At 35.2% G+C, this 16,484-nt stretch overlaps 1 protein-coding gene across 2 annotated transcripts; it reads left to right on the top strand.

Annotated features, from left to right (window-relative positions):
- The first annotated feature begins 211 nt into the window (after nucleotides 1-211).
- Nucleotides 212-15,029, top strand: LOC117418343 (hypoxia-inducible factor 1-alpha inhibitor-like). Of its 2 annotated transcripts, XR_009306758.1 has the most exons (9): nucleotides 212-715; nucleotides 4,647-4,897; nucleotides 7,235-7,383; nucleotides 7,735-7,880; nucleotides 8,631-8,737; nucleotides 10,584-10,647; nucleotides 11,905-12,015; nucleotides 12,168-14,416; nucleotides 14,494-15,029. XR_009306758.1 is itself a non-coding variant. In XM_034031268.3 (8 exons), exons 1-8 carry the CDS (start codon nucleotides 551-553, stop codon nucleotides 12,222-12,224), a joined length of 1,050 nt encoding a protein of 349 aa, XP_033887159.1. In that variant the 5' UTR covers nucleotides 212-550; the 3' UTR covers nucleotides 12,225-15,029. The 2 variants fall into 2 exon arrangements, 1 of the variants encoding a protein (XP_033887159.1); XM_034031268.3 differs by having other exon boundaries at nucleotides 12,168-15,029.
- The last annotated feature ends 1,455 nt before the right edge of the window (nucleotides 15,030-16,484 follow it).

The following is a 16,484-nucleotide window of genomic DNA, read 5'->3' as shown; positions in this document are numbered from 1 at the left end:
AATACTGTACTATATGAAATGGTATTTTGCCACCGTAACAAACATTCACAAATACACTAAAGCTATTTTTGAACCTAAGGGCATTCAAAATAATAATTTAAAAATAGCAAAGCGTGTACCATCAATAAAAAATTAGAAATAAAAAGGGGTTTATTTCCAAACTACGTAAGCCTAGCCTAAGACACCTTTGCAATGTGCTTTTTTTTTACATGCAATTATTCCGTCGCACCTCTTGGTGTCACTATACTGTTAGTAACGTGTGTTGCCTGACAACGCTGCTGTGTGTTTTCTTTAAACTTAGGTGCTCGCTCGTCAGTTGGGGATTGTGTGTTTATAGTGTTCAGTTGTCATTTATTATTGGCGCTGCAGCGGTGGAAACATGTTCTGAACTGTTAGACCGAAGAAGCTGTTGGTATGTTTCACATAACTGTAACGTAACATCAGTGGCAAAAAAAAAACAAAAAAACTAAACAAACAAACAAACACCCAGTTGCCAGATTGTATAAACGGTTTCATTTTAAAAGAAGCATATCGTGTGCATGCACCTGCAATGGCTGAAGGAGAACCATCGTGTACCGAAGGGGGCACCGAATTTTCAGAGGTCCAGTGTCCAGGCTGGATCGAGTCTCAGCTCCGCAAGTACCCTTTCCAGACCCGGCCAATACCCAGGCTCTCCCATACCGACCCCAGGGCTGAGATGCTTATAGACAATGAGGTATTTAGTATATTGTACTGTTTTGTAAGTATGGTTTGCGCTACTTAACGCAATACAATAGTTATGTTATGACTGCATGTCTAGAAAACATTTAACATGAATGAAAGCATGTACCTCTTTGTTAATAAATTAGAAACTGTTAAGACTTAAGTTAATTTCAGGCTTATTTACGTAGTTTCGATATACGACACATGAGTACATTTTGATGCATAGTTAGCGTTCTGTTCTGCATTTACTGTGATTGAAAAATAGTTTGTTATTCCTAATCTACAGTAATATTTAACAGGGGTTGATAGGCAGTCACTATTTTTAATACATTTTTAAAGACATGTTATTGGTCACAGTATTTATACATCGGAATTTAGACATGGCAAATTCTGTAGCTCCCCTCAACTTCCTAAAGGTTCGGGCAATGCATTAACACTGCCAGCCTTTTACTGAATGTCTTTCTATCCAAAGGAACACTTTATATTGGCTTATAATTCCTTAGTAAGGGAGGGAAATGAGACATAACCTCCTGTCTTTATTACTGGTAAACAGTGGTGGTATTTAGAATAGCTGCAGTTTAGATTAATTTAATACATTCCAGTGGTAAGGTACCAGAGTGCAGTGCTAGAGCAACTCTTCTGTTCTGTTTATTTCATGTAAGTTTGCTTCATTCCATAGCTTAACCTTCTGTGCACTCAAATACACCAGAAGATTTGTACAATTGCAGCAGGACAGTTTAGAATGTCAATTACAACATCTTTTATTGCTCAGGAAAGCATATTTTATATATATATATATATATATATATATATATATATATATATATATATATATATATATATATTACATTAATACCCTGTATCTTTCTAAACAAGGGATTTAGGGGCGCTCCCTAATAAAAGCTGAATAGCAAAACAATAATTGGTGCTATCCGAACAACCAAAAAAGGACTAGTACGTTGTTCAGATAGTATAATATTGATCTGTGGATAATATCACTGCACCTGTTAACATCTTTTGACTGTACCGTAATCCGTCGCATAGCCGACTGCGGTGGGACCAGAGAATATGTAAAAAGTCGCATAAATGAATCCTGTTTTAAATACCATTTTGCACAGCTGTAACAATGACTATATTCACACAGTTATTGTTTTGCGATTCAGCTTTTATTAGGGAGCTCTCTTAAATCCCTTGTTTAGAAAGATACACAGTATTAATGCTTGTGACAGAGTAGCCGTCTGACGTGTGGGTGCGTGCATTAGCAGCTGAGTGACAGGCGGGAGATTGAGACGGAGGTTGAAGTTGATACACCCTGCAAAGCGACCAGGATTTATACATATCAAGTCAACACACTGAACAGCTAACATGACACTACCAGCAATGGCAGCGCACGGAGCACATACAACACAATGTACGAAAACTTTGGTAGGAACTACAATATCTGAACAATCTTCTCTGTTCAATAATAAACTAACGTTGCTAAAGAGATTGATCATGGCGGATAAACGGTTAGGGCGGATGTGTGACGGATTACTGTATTTTATTTGATTCAACTATTGAACGCTACTGAACTACTTTAATATGGACTATAAATGCTAGAAAATGTATCATTTTTAGACACCAGAGACTTCTTGCTCAATATTTAATAAGCAAGGGGATGAGTTTAACTTGGCTGCAGTTGATGGCTTATTAAGAAAGAGCTAAGAAATACTGTGCAATCAACTGAAATGAGGTGGAACGTAATCAATTCCAAAAAATAATTACTGGAGACAACACACCCTTCACCCACACAACTGTTTGGTGTCTTCAGCACTGTACAACTATGGCCAAAAGTTTTGCATCACCTCGAGTTTTAGGATTGAGAGATTCGTTTAAAAAAAACAATGTAATCAAAGAAGCTACAAAATGATATCACAAAAGTCAACCAGAAGCCACAGTAGTAGTACAGTATTTAATGTTAGATTTCAAAATGTCACATTTTCCCATTTTTGTGAGTTTTTTCTCAAGGTATATGGAAACTACAAAGCAGTATGTAATTTTAATATGTCAACATACCGTTATTCAGCAGGCTTCATTTGACTTTATGAAGCAAGATTATGGGGTTATGCAAAACTTCAGAGCTGATATTTTAGCATGAACTTTAACATCCATATGAAATATATAATAATGCAAATTGTTCAGAGGCTTTAAATGCCTAAAAGCCTCTGCTTCAATATAAGCTTTAATAATAATAATAATAATAATAATAATAATAATAATAATAATAAAACATTCTTACAGTATGTCTTTACTATTTCTTTTTGCTGATTTAAAATAGACAACAAAATAGTTGTTTGGTAAAGTCTTTCGGAATTTTATATTAAAAATGAAATTTAATCAGATTAAGCTATTCCATTAAATATATTTGAATTTCCATATTGCATTTAGATAATTTGAGCATTTTTATACGTATTAGTACAGATTAGTACGGATTAGTACAGTGTACTGCATGTTAACATGTATACAGTTTATTGCCATAGCAGGCACTGCAGTAGTGTTTTTGCAAATAATGTGTTTAGCTGGAAGACATAACATACGTACTTTTCCAAGTTTCTACTGTACTTCGAGTCCATCATCCTTATGTTGTATTATTATTTTTGTCTGCATTGTGTACTGTTTGTGTGGTGGTGTGGAGGGTAGCATAGATAAATACTTGGCTTGTATGAGTCATTCTCCCATTGCATTGCACTGGACTGTGGGCTGCAGTAGTTTAAATAATCACGTTAATTACGAGAAAAAATCTCTTGTATGCGTTGCCCCTTTTTTTAATTAATTTATTTTTTACTAGCGCGTGTGACTCGAGTGACTTGGTGTATAGAACACACAGGTGCAGTTATTGGTTTGATTTTTTTTTTTTGTATTCCTGTCCATTTATTGCTTTTCTACAGCAATTGCAAAAGTATTATGGTGTATAAAAGTATTATTTGCGTTATAAGTATATGTGGTGTGCAATGATTAAAAAAAAAAAAAGAAAAACATAAACCTGGCACAGACTTTGTTTTTACGTATTTTGCTTCCGCTTCTTGCACTGCGGTTTTGGCTTGAATTTGGAAAGCGGGTGCAGACCCACGTGGTCTGAAGAGTACGCTGCCTCAGTCACGTAGCACAAGCGTTCTGCTCGACTCAAATGTACAGTACATGACTTCACGAATGAACAGCCATCATCGTTAGTGTGCAAAGGGTTATTTTAGATACTCTGATTGGGGCTCGCGCTAAAAAAATAATACACTGAAAAATAATACGATTTAATTTGTGGAACTGACGAATAATGCAAACTATTTTTTAGGTCTAGTGTAACATTAACAGTTTTTTTTTTTTTTTTTTTTTTTTTAGACAACTGCTTTTTTTTTTACCACTTGTTTTGGTTTTAAATAAGAAGTCCCTTTAGAGGGCAGTCGTCTGTATTATTCAAAGTCAAATTCATAATAATTATTATTCATTCATTTTTGATTTATTCACTCCATGAACATTTTTATCCCAGATACAGTTTCATAAGCAAACAAAAAAGAATATTGTTTGTTTTTGTCTGGTGATGTGTGAGTCATAGACGTCATGTATCCAACATTCTTCTGTACTACCTGTCTAGATGAGCTTTAATATGAACAAACCTTTTAGAATCTGAATTGAAAAATACTTTAGTCTACCTTACTCGGCTTTTTCCTAGTGTGTTCTATTAGAATACTAGTAATATATTTGGGAAAGTAAAGGGTGATTACATGTAAGAAAAAAAAAAAAAATGTAATTTCTGTTTTAAAAGTTTATTTGAAAGCAGTGTAGCCAATTTTTGTTAGTCTTTTTTAACAAATACAAATAGCGCATCATTCATCATTTGCTGTGGATTTAAGGGGATAAAGTTATGCACAGACAAATGGGCTTAACATTTAACATTCATTTTGTCATTCTAGGAACCGGTTGTGTTAACAGACACCAACCTAGTCTATCCAGCACTCAAATGGGACACAGACTTCTTGCAAGAAAGCATAGGAGATGGAGACTTTTCAGTGTACATTGCCCAAACTCACAAGTTCTTGTACTACGATGAAAAAAAAATACCAAACGTTGAAAACTTTATGCCAAAGTCAAGGCGAGTGGAAATGAAATTCAGTGAATTTGTGGACAAGATGCACAAGACTGAAGAAACTGGTGGAGAGGAAAGGTACAAATATCAAGATTTGGTAGCGACTTGCAGTAGAACAGCAGATGTTAAATTGGATAAAACATGGAAGTGAAATGAAGTGTACAGTGTCTTAGAAAAAAAAAAAAAATTGCTATTTTTTTCAGAATTATAGTCTGTGATTACTGACTTTCTGATTACTGACTTTCAATAAATGTGTATTTCATGATAATATGCCTACAATATGGGAAGATATTGCATGTTTGTTTCCTGCAATGCATGCATAGTTACATTCACTCACTGACACTCCCTTTATTAGGACCACTCCATTTGCATATTAAACCTAGGCTGAGTCTGTTGTCCATGATGGTGTTCGAGGCCTTCCTTGGTCATCTTCCTTGACCAGAGTGCCGCATTTGTGACTGAAATCCACTGCCAATTTGACCCAGTTGTAGGCCCACAATTCCACAGGGCACTTTAGGCATCTTCTAGTATCTGTCCCACTCCAGGCTGCAGATTTGTGTGTACGTACGTTTACAATAGACTTGCTAATCTGAACCAGTTAGGACCACACCCTGTTAGGTTTAATGGGTTTTCTTTGCTAAAATGCTTTGTTTAGCCTTGAATGGATTTTTACGAGATATTTTATTTATTTTTTATTTTGTTTTTAAAATGCACTTTATAATGCTGACCTACACATGTATAGAATAAGTGTTAGATTGGTGTTTTAGCAGAATATTTGAATTCACCTGTGTGAGAGAAAAAAGGTTTCTGCAGCTGCTTTTAGCATGCATTTCATTATGATAGTATGGTTTGGATCATAGGACACTACAGATATTTGGATTAGCCATTCTACTATATACTATTACTTAGACACTGGTTAACTTTCCTTTCCATGAGTTGATAAATAATTGAATGTGCTGTAAACCAGTACCGGTATACAAATCAAGATGAATGTATTACTAATTACATACTTTATTGCACATGCTTACTGGAAGACCTTAACGGTCCCAATAAAATTCAGCCTGGTGGGTTTAACCAGTAATCATTTTCCTTTGTCACTAGTCCAATCTCCTATTATACCTGACTGGATCACTTTACCGTATTGGTACGCTGCACCTTCATTATACAGAATTATATTATATATCAGTTTGTAATTACTGCTCTTGGAACCTAGTGGGCAAATGAATGCCTTTCAGTAGCGCTTAATCAGACATACCTCCAGGTGCTTTCAACCCTTTTCTGGCCCGCTATAATAATATACTTATATTAACACTGGTTTTCATTTAGCAAAACTACCAACAAGGCTTAAGGTCCTTTTCCAGAGGACAGGAAGTGCCAAGCATGATTGTCTGTGTTATAGCTCTTTGTGGGCTTTGTATTAAACTAAAGGAAACTCTAGGACACCTCAATTTGATATAATTGGGTTTGCTACAGCATTGATCACACTAAAAGGGTGGATGGAATATGGAATTCAAACATTTTTAAACAACCAGACCGGATTGACTTGCTACTCCAAAAATTAATTGTGACAACATGATTTCATAAAAACAAAGTTACTTGTCAAAGTTATCACAGGAGGAAATCTAGGATTAAGGAATCCACTATTAGACTAAGCAGAGAGCTAGCTGGGTTTATCTTGTATTCATTTTAACCTGCAGCCGTGTGATCTTCCCATCTCTTCGTCCATTTATGCATACAGACAAAAAAAACCAACTACTTTTTAACTGTAAATTGAGAGCCATAGTTCAGGTGTTTGTGGAATGTGTTGAGTATGAAATTCAATTTGTCAAATCAAATTGCTGTAATCCTTTGTCATGACTAAGCATTCACAAAGTCATCTAGGTCCCAGAATCCTGTCTGTTTAATAGTTTGGGCTCACTGCCTAACTTACTGCCCACAGATCACATCCCATATTCTCTCTCTCTCTAAACAGTTGCCACTTTTCTTTTTGGAAACTAAAAGTGAAAGTACAGTTTTTGTTAAGTTGTCATTGTCTTGGTGGTGGTGCTGCTGCTTCAAAAAAAAAAAAAAAAAAGCAATTGTTTAAGGCCACATCCTTGTCATTCCCACATACTTAAATGCCTATACAGCAATCGGTACAATACATTTATAAAGTAAACCTATGTGCGGACAGCTTATCGATTTCAACACATCCTCCTTCTGTACATCTCCTTCTACAAATATTTTCTGGATCAGTTGGCCTACCTCATTTATTAGTTTCTTTACGAATTAGTTAAGACAGTCAAAGATTAGCCAAAACTGTTTCAGTCCAATTCAGACCTTTACACAATTTGTATAGGTCTGATTTTTTTATTTTTTTTAATCATGCAATGTTTTAAAAAGAATACGAATAACTGATTTTTCAATAATTTTTAGGTTATATTTGCAGCAAACACTGAACGACACAGTAGGCCGGAAAATTGTGGTGGATTTTCTGGGATTTAACTGGAACTGGATTAACAAACAACAAGCCAAACGGAACTGGGGACCGCTGACATCCAACCTGCTTCTCATTGGCATGGAAGGTACTGGATTGATTCCATTATGGTGCTAAGCGTGCTGGTTTGCTTGGCATAGCAGAAAAGTACACTTCGCCAAGAAACTCTCCAAGTTATCTGTACAATTTGTTATTCACAGTAAGATCTAGTTGGGATTAGAGCACTTCAACAACAGGACAGAGGTATTTCCACACAAATCAGAAACAAACTTTTTAAAAAATGATATTAAGAGCACTACATTTAGCTGTTTTATTGATATTCATAATCACTGGTTTTTGTTTTGGGTAGTTATGTTAAAATACAAATGCTTTTCTAACTTTTTTTAAATTGTTTATTTGGTAATGTGATTTAATTTGATTTATTCAATTTTTCTTGCAGGGAATGTGACCCCGGCACACTATGATGAACAACAAAACTTTTTTGCTCAAATAAAAGGTTACAAACGATGTATACTCTTTCCACCAGATCAGTTTGAACGTCTCTATCCATTCCCAGTGCATCATCCGTGTGATCGACAAAGTCAGGTGAAGGGGGATCTCATTTTGGTAGTTGGTGGCAATTGATGTTTCTACACTGACTGGACATAAAAACATGGAATGTAATTTTAAAATGAAAAAAATACTCTAGTCTGTAATGTATGAGAATGTATTTGGTAATGTGATCTAAATCATGGCAAAGCAGAAGGATCTCATCTCAACATATCAGAGCAGCTCCTGGGTGTTCCTGGAATTGCAACATATGCAGAAAACCACAACTGTGTGGGTTGAATCAAGCCTGTATGTATGTGTGTGTGTGTGTGTGTGTATATATATATATATATATATATATATATATATATATATATATATATATATATATATATATATATATATATATATAAAAGAAAAAGAAACGGATGTTTCAGGTACTTAAAAAGGTATAATAATTGATTACAAATCAATTATCAGGACGTTTCGGACTACAAGTCCTTCATTGGCTGAATACAAAAAAACAGTGCTTTAAGAAGTTGATAAAAAAAAAATAAAAAAATTCTTAAAGCACTGGTTTTTTGTATCCAGCCGATGAAGGACTTGTAGTCCGAAACGTCCTGATAATTGATTTGTAATCAATTATTCTACCTTTAAGTACCTGAAATATCCTTTTCTTTTTTTTTCTTATTGATCATTTTGGTACACAGCATTTTTCATTTTTCTCAAACTTATATATATATATATATATATATATATATATATATATATATAACTGGCCTTTTTACTAATCAATGTCATTTTTAGGTTGATTTTGAAAATCCTGACTATGAGAAGTTTCCTAATTTCAAACATGTCGTGGGTTATGAAACAGTGGTGGGTCCAGGAGATGTGCTTTACATCCCGATGTATTGGTAAGGGGTATTTATTAATTTTATTTACAAGTTGTCTGGTTTCATCCTCACATCTGCAGCAAATTACCAAAATATGTTTTAAACAAAAAAAACTGAAATCTTAAGTGCCTGCTGTGCTGCAATGCATTGACCAGCTGATCTTAATTTCTTTAATTCGTTAAGAAGTCTTCCCTATCTACCCATTTAAATTAATATAATTAAATCCTTTAACTGTAATAACTTGTGAATGTATGTGAACCGAAGGGCACTCTAATACCTCCACTATGTAGCAGATTCTGAATATAAATTATTGCTAAATGAACTTCTTGTCATGTGTTTTTAAACTTTAAATATTGTTTGACATTTTGTTTTATCTTAATCTGAGCTCTACCTTGTGGTCAAATGTTGTAACTAGATTTTTTTTTTTGAAAAAAATAATTTAATCTGAGTGAAACTAAAACTAGTCTGGCAATGGTCATTTTGACATTGTGTCCATTAGTTATTATAAAAACTTTGAAACGGTAGCATGCCATATTGCCTCCTGTTGATAGCATCTGGTACTGTAAATATCAGTTGAAACTAAATATTCCCCAAAATACAAAGGACCAGCGTGCTATAAGGCAGTATACCAGGTGTTCAGTCTTGTGCTGTAGATAATAATCCATGCGTTTTAACAGTTTGACTTCACCCACCTATTAACTCATAAAAGCATCACCAATATGATTTCTGTGTAGATGCTTCTAACGTGAAATAAAAACAGATTCCCTGTAGCCCTAGCTGTGGTGGGTGTTCTCAGCCTCCCACACATGCAGCAGCTGTCAAATTGATTCAAATGTGACAACCCATCTTCCAATCCATTGGCTCTCGACTTCACCAGCAAAAAGCAGAGAAAACGTTGCCAACCAGAAAGAAGTCTGCTGAAATGCTGCATTTCTGCCTGGTGGCCACTTGCACTGTCATGCTTTTAGCTTTGATCAAGCAGCCATACATTATAGAATAAATTGTACTTTAATATATAGGTTAGAGGCTACACATGTATCTGATTGGGTGTCTTTATCAGGCACCCCTGTAGGGGGGCTTGAATGTTTTTGTGAAGTCTTTTTTTTTTACAGCTCACATCTCATAAACCAACTCCCTGGATAAAATCTAACAGTACCCTTCACGTTGACTCATTATGGGCCCTTATCAGAGGTGTCATTCCCCTAATAATTTGGAACTGCGGGTAGCTTTGTTTTTGTTCAGAAAACACCTGTGTCTGGTTTGTACAGAAATACTTGCTTAGATGTTAGATCTCCAGAGTGTCACCAACAAATGGATTTAATCCCCCGAAACTTCAGCAAGCATCAGCGAGGAACTTGCATATATTACCAGAAAAGGATCACATTTAGTTCAGCACGGGGGGACAGCAGAGGCTGATAATTAACACTCTTCAGTAAAGTTACAGGCTCTGTGTGAAAGGCAGTAATTTGCAGCATGTTGCTGCTGCAAAGAGATAAGGAGCTCTTCCTCTAATGGATCAGAGCCCTTACTGTTTTAACTTAGCTGTTACACTCCCAGGCTCTCTTTATTATCATAATTAAACACCTTTATCATGGATACAGCTGAAGTTAGTTTATGCCTTGTACATTTAAAAAAAAAAAAAAAAAAAAAAAAAACTTAAATAAGGAACCATAGAAAGAAAATCGGAAATCCTACAAGCAAAATGCAAAGGTCTTCAAGTTCTGTTTTTAAGGTGATTTTCAGAGTTTGTTGTGAATGACGTGGCTAACTCATATCTGTTTATCCTTCGGACCTTGTTTTGATGCTAAGAATGTGTTATTGCTTTTTGGTTTGCAGTCAGATTCATGTTCTGTTTTTGCTGTTTCAGGTGGCATCACATTGAATCCTTACTAAATGGAGGAATTACTATCACAGTTAACTTTTGGTACAAGGTAGGACCTTTTGGTCTTTTCTATGGAAACCTGGTCATAATCGGGGGGGGGGGGGGGGACGGGGGGACACTAAGTATTATCCGACTAATATGCAGATCCCTGCAAAGTAAAAAAAAAAAAAAATAATAAATAATCTCTTAACTACCCTAGCATTTGGTGTCAGAGAATCAATGGCACCACCTGAGGGGGAAAAAAAGCTACCCATGCACCATTCTCTCAACCTAGAAACTGGAGCAGTGGATTATCCTTTACAAGTAGATTTTGTTCAGAAACATTCATGTCCATCGAAGTCCATTTGCTGTACTAAATGTCACTGTCACTGAGAGATGTTTCATAATTGGAGAGTAAAAAGAATATCTTTGCTAGACCAGCCAGGCATTAAACAAGTGGTCTGCAACAGCAGTATTTCTTCTGCAGAAAATATTCGTTATGAAGGGACTTATTGATCTTATTGAATTGTCAGGAAAGATGGAATCAGTCTGCTGGTTATAGCAGACAACTTGCAGGTGCTCGTTCCAAAACTAACTCGGAGATTCTGGATCTGTGATTTACACTCTGGTTGGCACTCATTCAGAGGGGATTAGTAAATTCCCAGTTCTATGCAGTGAACTCAATCTTTAAATACACTATATACAGAATAGTCTAGAAATAATAAGTATTAATAGTTTAATGCAAATTGGATAAGTGGTATTTAAGACCCAGATGCCATTAGGTAAGCAGATGAGGTGTTGGTATCATGGTAAAGCAGATTAAAATTACTTCTTGTGTTCTCAAGATAAGCGATTTTCCAGAGATATGCATGTACCGCCATGTCATCCACTGTGAGGGATAATAAACACCTGATTCCAGAATTAAGATTATTGGGAGGAAACATCATACAGATCATTTGTTTTAGTTGCTATCAGTAGTGGTATCCTGTTAAGTTTAAAGAAAGAACACATGCAAACCCTGTAGGCTTAAAATACTCCTAATGTTCAGATTAAGTGTCTTAGATTTACATTCTGTGCATTGTACATTTGTACATACGTTAGTATGCATATGCATTTTGTCTGTCTACTTTGTGTAATACAGAATTTATACATGTGGTACAAAATGACCTTGACGAGTGCACTTTTTTTTTTCTTTTCAGACACACTACAGTAAATCTAAATGTTAAAATACTGAAGTTAACCGTGTGATTTAATGGTACTATTCTAGCAGCTTGATGGGCCTCCAAGTTCATATGTTCCTTGGTGTAATTTTTTTTTTTCCCCCCAGGGAGCACCCACTCCAAAGAGGATAGAGTACCCTCTGAAAGCTCATCAAAAGGTGGCTATCATGAGGAATATAGAGAAGATGCTGGGAGAAGCTCTTGGGGAGCCACAAGAGGTATTTATGGCAAATGTTTCAGGATGTTTATTTTTAACCCTATCATCATACTTATCCGTGAAGGATTTTATCTTTGTAGAAAACCATTCCATCACAAAACATTAATAAATTGTCAGGCTCTACTCATGGTGGTGTTTCTTCCTTTTCCACAGGTGGGACCTTTACTAAACATGATGGTCAAAGGGCGGTACGACCAGGCCTTCAGTTAGTGCTTACCGGAGGACACTTTGAAAATGTGTCGCTGCTGGAGGGAATGCAGCCAGCAGCACATGTGTGTGCAAACTGTAAGCTAGTTCTGCATGGCAGCACTCAAACAACTACTGTAGGAAAGCATCTTCCACTTTGCTTTGTCCATCTGCCAGTGATGTTACTGTGGATCCAACCCATATCTCTGTCTACACAAAAACAAAATAGCTGTCATCAGGGAGTGTTGAAACTTATAGTTGCCTGGTAATCAATGTTGCTGAACTTGGAATTGGACTGGTGACCTATGGGATTGTCTCAAAGCAGTTGCTTTTTGCAGAAGCTCAGCTTGTTGTGGGAAATCAGTTTGTAAAGTAATATGTTTGTTTTTGATGAGGCATATATTTTAACATAGGTTACCTGATTTTGCAGGGTTTTCCATATGCATAATTAGCCATACAGCATAGCTAAGGAAAGAAAGGCTGTTTTTTTCCCTTGGTTATTGGAGCTGGTGTGACAGAAACCTATTTCAGGCTTTGTTTCATTCATTAGCTAGGTATACAAGCACATCAAGCCAAGTTAAACACTTGGCAGATGTTGCACCAATTGCCTCAAAGACCAAAAAATAAATCCAGGGTCATGTTGTGGGGAAGGTTAATGTGATTTAGATATTATACCAAATTCTGTTAGTTTTATCTGTTTTTCAAACAACATGCTGGAAGTAAATTCTTGCAGAGATTTTTCATCTATGTGAATCTGGTTGAATTATTTAGACAATTTTAAGATCCATGTGTTTTTGAGCCCACAAAAACCTTGTTGTGTGTATATTTACTGAGACAGCTTCATTTTGTATTGCAGCTTTGTGTATCATCTAGACTTCCTTTGCTTAGCGTTAAGTTACCCTCTCTTACCTGTACTTCTCAACACCCTACTAGCACCAAAGCTTAAATAAGCACGTAAATAATCACTTGTGTACATGAGACCATCCTGTACATCATTTAATAATAAGATAAATATGGTTTAATAAATGTTGTTGTATACTATCAGTTCAAGTATTAGCAGCATTTCTGGCTTAAGGCTAAACTGCATGCAAAACCTCAGTTGGTTTGAACAGCTGTCGGTTCCATTCTCCTCTACAGCATGATCTCTATGGGAAGTTTTCAAGTCAACCACTATGTACTATGATGATCGTAGATTTAGAAGTGGTGAACACACCAGCCATAACTGAAACCCACATTTTAAACACTTGCCAGTTGGATGGTATATAACACTGGGCATGAGAGTAGTGTCTGTTCTGTCAAATTCTCGACCCCTCTCTCCTCTGTATGACTGATTAGATTGACGGCCCTGCATGTTGGAAGTGTCCATAAAAAAATGATTGCAAGATAATAACAGTGTGAGCTTCCCAGGCTTCTATGGTTGTTAATTTCCCATTAGGAATGACTTGACTGCCTAATAAATGCAAGGTAATATTAAGGATGCCCATACATACAAGGTCGCAATTGATATAAGCTCATTTGTATTGAATTGAGCCTTTTTGATCAATTTCTTATAAAATAATTGTAACTAGGCTATATGATTTAAAAATAATGAATTTATAACAAATGTGGTGTTAGGTAGACTGCTGGCGCTGGCTAGCATCCCAAGATCCGAGGAAGGTTTGAGGTAATATTACAATATTGGTTTTTGAGTTAAACCAAGATATGGGAATTATACATATTTTATTTACATGTGTAACTGTGTCAAATACAGTATTTGAGGAGTTAACAAAACAGCATTTGCGTGTTCGAAGATTGAAGGAACATACTGCTAACTTTTGTTTAGTTGTTTTTCATGTTTAAGACATATACATTTGCTGATTTAATAAATCTTTTTTTTTTTTTTTTTTTTTGTTACTTGGTGTTTTTGCAATTTTGATACACTGTTATAATGAATACTGTTAATGTATTGTGTTATGCATTGGCTTGACCGGACAAGAGATGATAGTTGATTTTTAATGAAAAGTCTTACCAAAAATTAATTTAGTAGCACTCCATTCCTAAAACAATGACTGACATATTACAGATACCGTATTAATTTGAAATGCATGTTATCATAGTCTTGCTTTTTTAAGGTTGCCCAATGTCAAGAAATCCCATGTACTCACATGGACATTGTCAGAATGGGTCATCTTAAAAAAAGCATTTTATCCCTGCATAATGTTTTGATACTGCACACAGTTTAACTGGTTTTGCCATTTTAAACTTGTGGAAAAGCATATGGATTTTAATCCCACATGTACCTGTTTAACAGGAGGTAGGTGGTTGGAAATTTAAAAATAAAATTAATTTAGAATTGTAGTGTGATATTGAAAAATGTTGGTCAAACCAAAAAAAAAAAAAATGATTTTATGAATTTCAAATATATAAGTTTGATTCCATCATATCACAAGTGAATTTAGGCGTTCATTTCAGCACAACCAAGAAGCCTAAGGTATAATGACTGGGATGTTTGGGTAAAAGATGGTAAAATATAGGTGTTCATTACTGAAGGTATTTGGTCAAAACATTTGTATTTAGGTGCCAACAAATTTGACTAGTTAAATCTTAACAGAAATCGTAGCTCACTGTTTCAATGATTTTAACAAAATGCTGAAATCATGTTAGATTTCACCTACATTTTATTAAAGTAGTTTTTGTTTTCTACTTTATTTTTTTTTGTAATGTTTGTTCTTTGTGTGGATTATGATGTGTGTACACTTTAACTGCTGCAGGCTGAGACCGCCTTTATGAACTGTTTTCTTATTTTGAAGTATGCAAATTAAAGATGTGTTATGAAACTCCAAAAAGACATTCACTGTAGAAACATGTGTAATTATTGAGCAATTCCAATAGTAGCTGGTCCTGGGGAAGAAGTAGCTATGTGTCAAGTGGGGATTGCCCATGCTACATGTTAATGACAGGACACTTAATTATAAGTCAGAAAACTAAACCTTTTAAATACAAAAAGTGAGAGCAAAAGGTAGGCGCACAGAAAAAGTAGAATTCCGAATGATACTATGGAATCAAAGTTACATCCAGCGTTCATGACTAAGCATTTTTCATGGCTTTTTAAATTGACACTCTAGATCAGCGGTACTTATTTTCTTTTGTTTTTTGAGTCCATGAAATGTATACATATTATTTATTTGGTCCCAGAAGTAAATACTGCTGTTTCAATGTATCTCTTAAGTCGTTATTTATCTTGCAACTTGAATTTGTTCACTGTATATATATAACCTAACAGGCTGCATGAATTAATGGAAGTTGCCTGTAGGTGTTCTTTGTGACTTAATAACTTGTGTTATACATGTATAGAGTGTGTAGTACTGTTGCAGTATTCCCTTTTTAGAAGTGGCTGCTTCATTGAAAACCTTAAATGCTCCCATATAAATACCGGTGCAGTATGTCTTGGACTTCAGTGTAATAGAAATACCTGTACCAAATGATAAGACTGAGAGGAGAAAGCAAAGTGCAGTTTTTTCTACAGTGAAAACATACAGCCTCACTGTGAATGCTGGTTTATATGATTTATGGTTTCTAATCGTATTAATATCAAAGTTGTTTCTTCCTAGCTTTATGTTTTTTTTGTTTTAGAAAAATAAAGCAAACTTTTTTTTTTTTTACTGGAGTAATAATTTAGTACATCTGACCCATGTGCTTTATACTGCATTCTACCATTTGGGGAAGCATTAGGAGAATAAGTTGCCAGATTTTTACAATAAAATGGCGCTCTGTTGTTTCAATTGTTTTTACACTGAATCTTACATCGGTTTCTGAGCCCTCTTTCACTGGCAGTGAGATCTGAAGGTAGAGCTGCATAACAACTAGTTAACATGCAATCAGCATGTTTTGAGCCCTTTTCAGTCTGTCAGCACAGTTCCTTAAATGAATTGTTCTGACAAATGCCGACTCAGTAAGAGCACAGGTAATTTAATGTTATTTTTTTCTTGTTTTTTTACTTGTGTGGTTTGATTTGAGAATGGTGTTGGAATAAATGTTTGTTTTGGTTTTTTTTTGTTTATTTTTAATAAAATTTAAAGCTTTTGAAACTCTTATCTTCATGCTGTATTGTGCACTGATTGCACCAGTATTGAAAACATGTCTGAATTTATTTTACATATAGTTCTTAAATACAATGTTTGAACTGATTGAATACTTCACAATAATACAAGTCCGTTAATGATCTGCTGGTGCTGCAATAGAAAATACATTATTTGTGTGTGAGATGGTTCAAATTTTAGTGGTTGAATATCTAAAAAAAATATA

The sequence above is a fragment of the Acipenser ruthenus genome, chromosome 13 (genome assembly GCF_902713425.1).
Source record: "Acipenser ruthenus chromosome 13, fAciRut3.2 maternal haplotype, whole genome shotgun sequence".
Taxonomy (NCBI): Eukaryota; Metazoa; Chordata; class Actinopteri; order Acipenseriformes; family Acipenseridae; genus Acipenser; species Acipenser ruthenus.
Note: the sequence above shows the minus strand (reverse complement) of the source record. Positions and strands in the feature narration are given on the sequence as shown.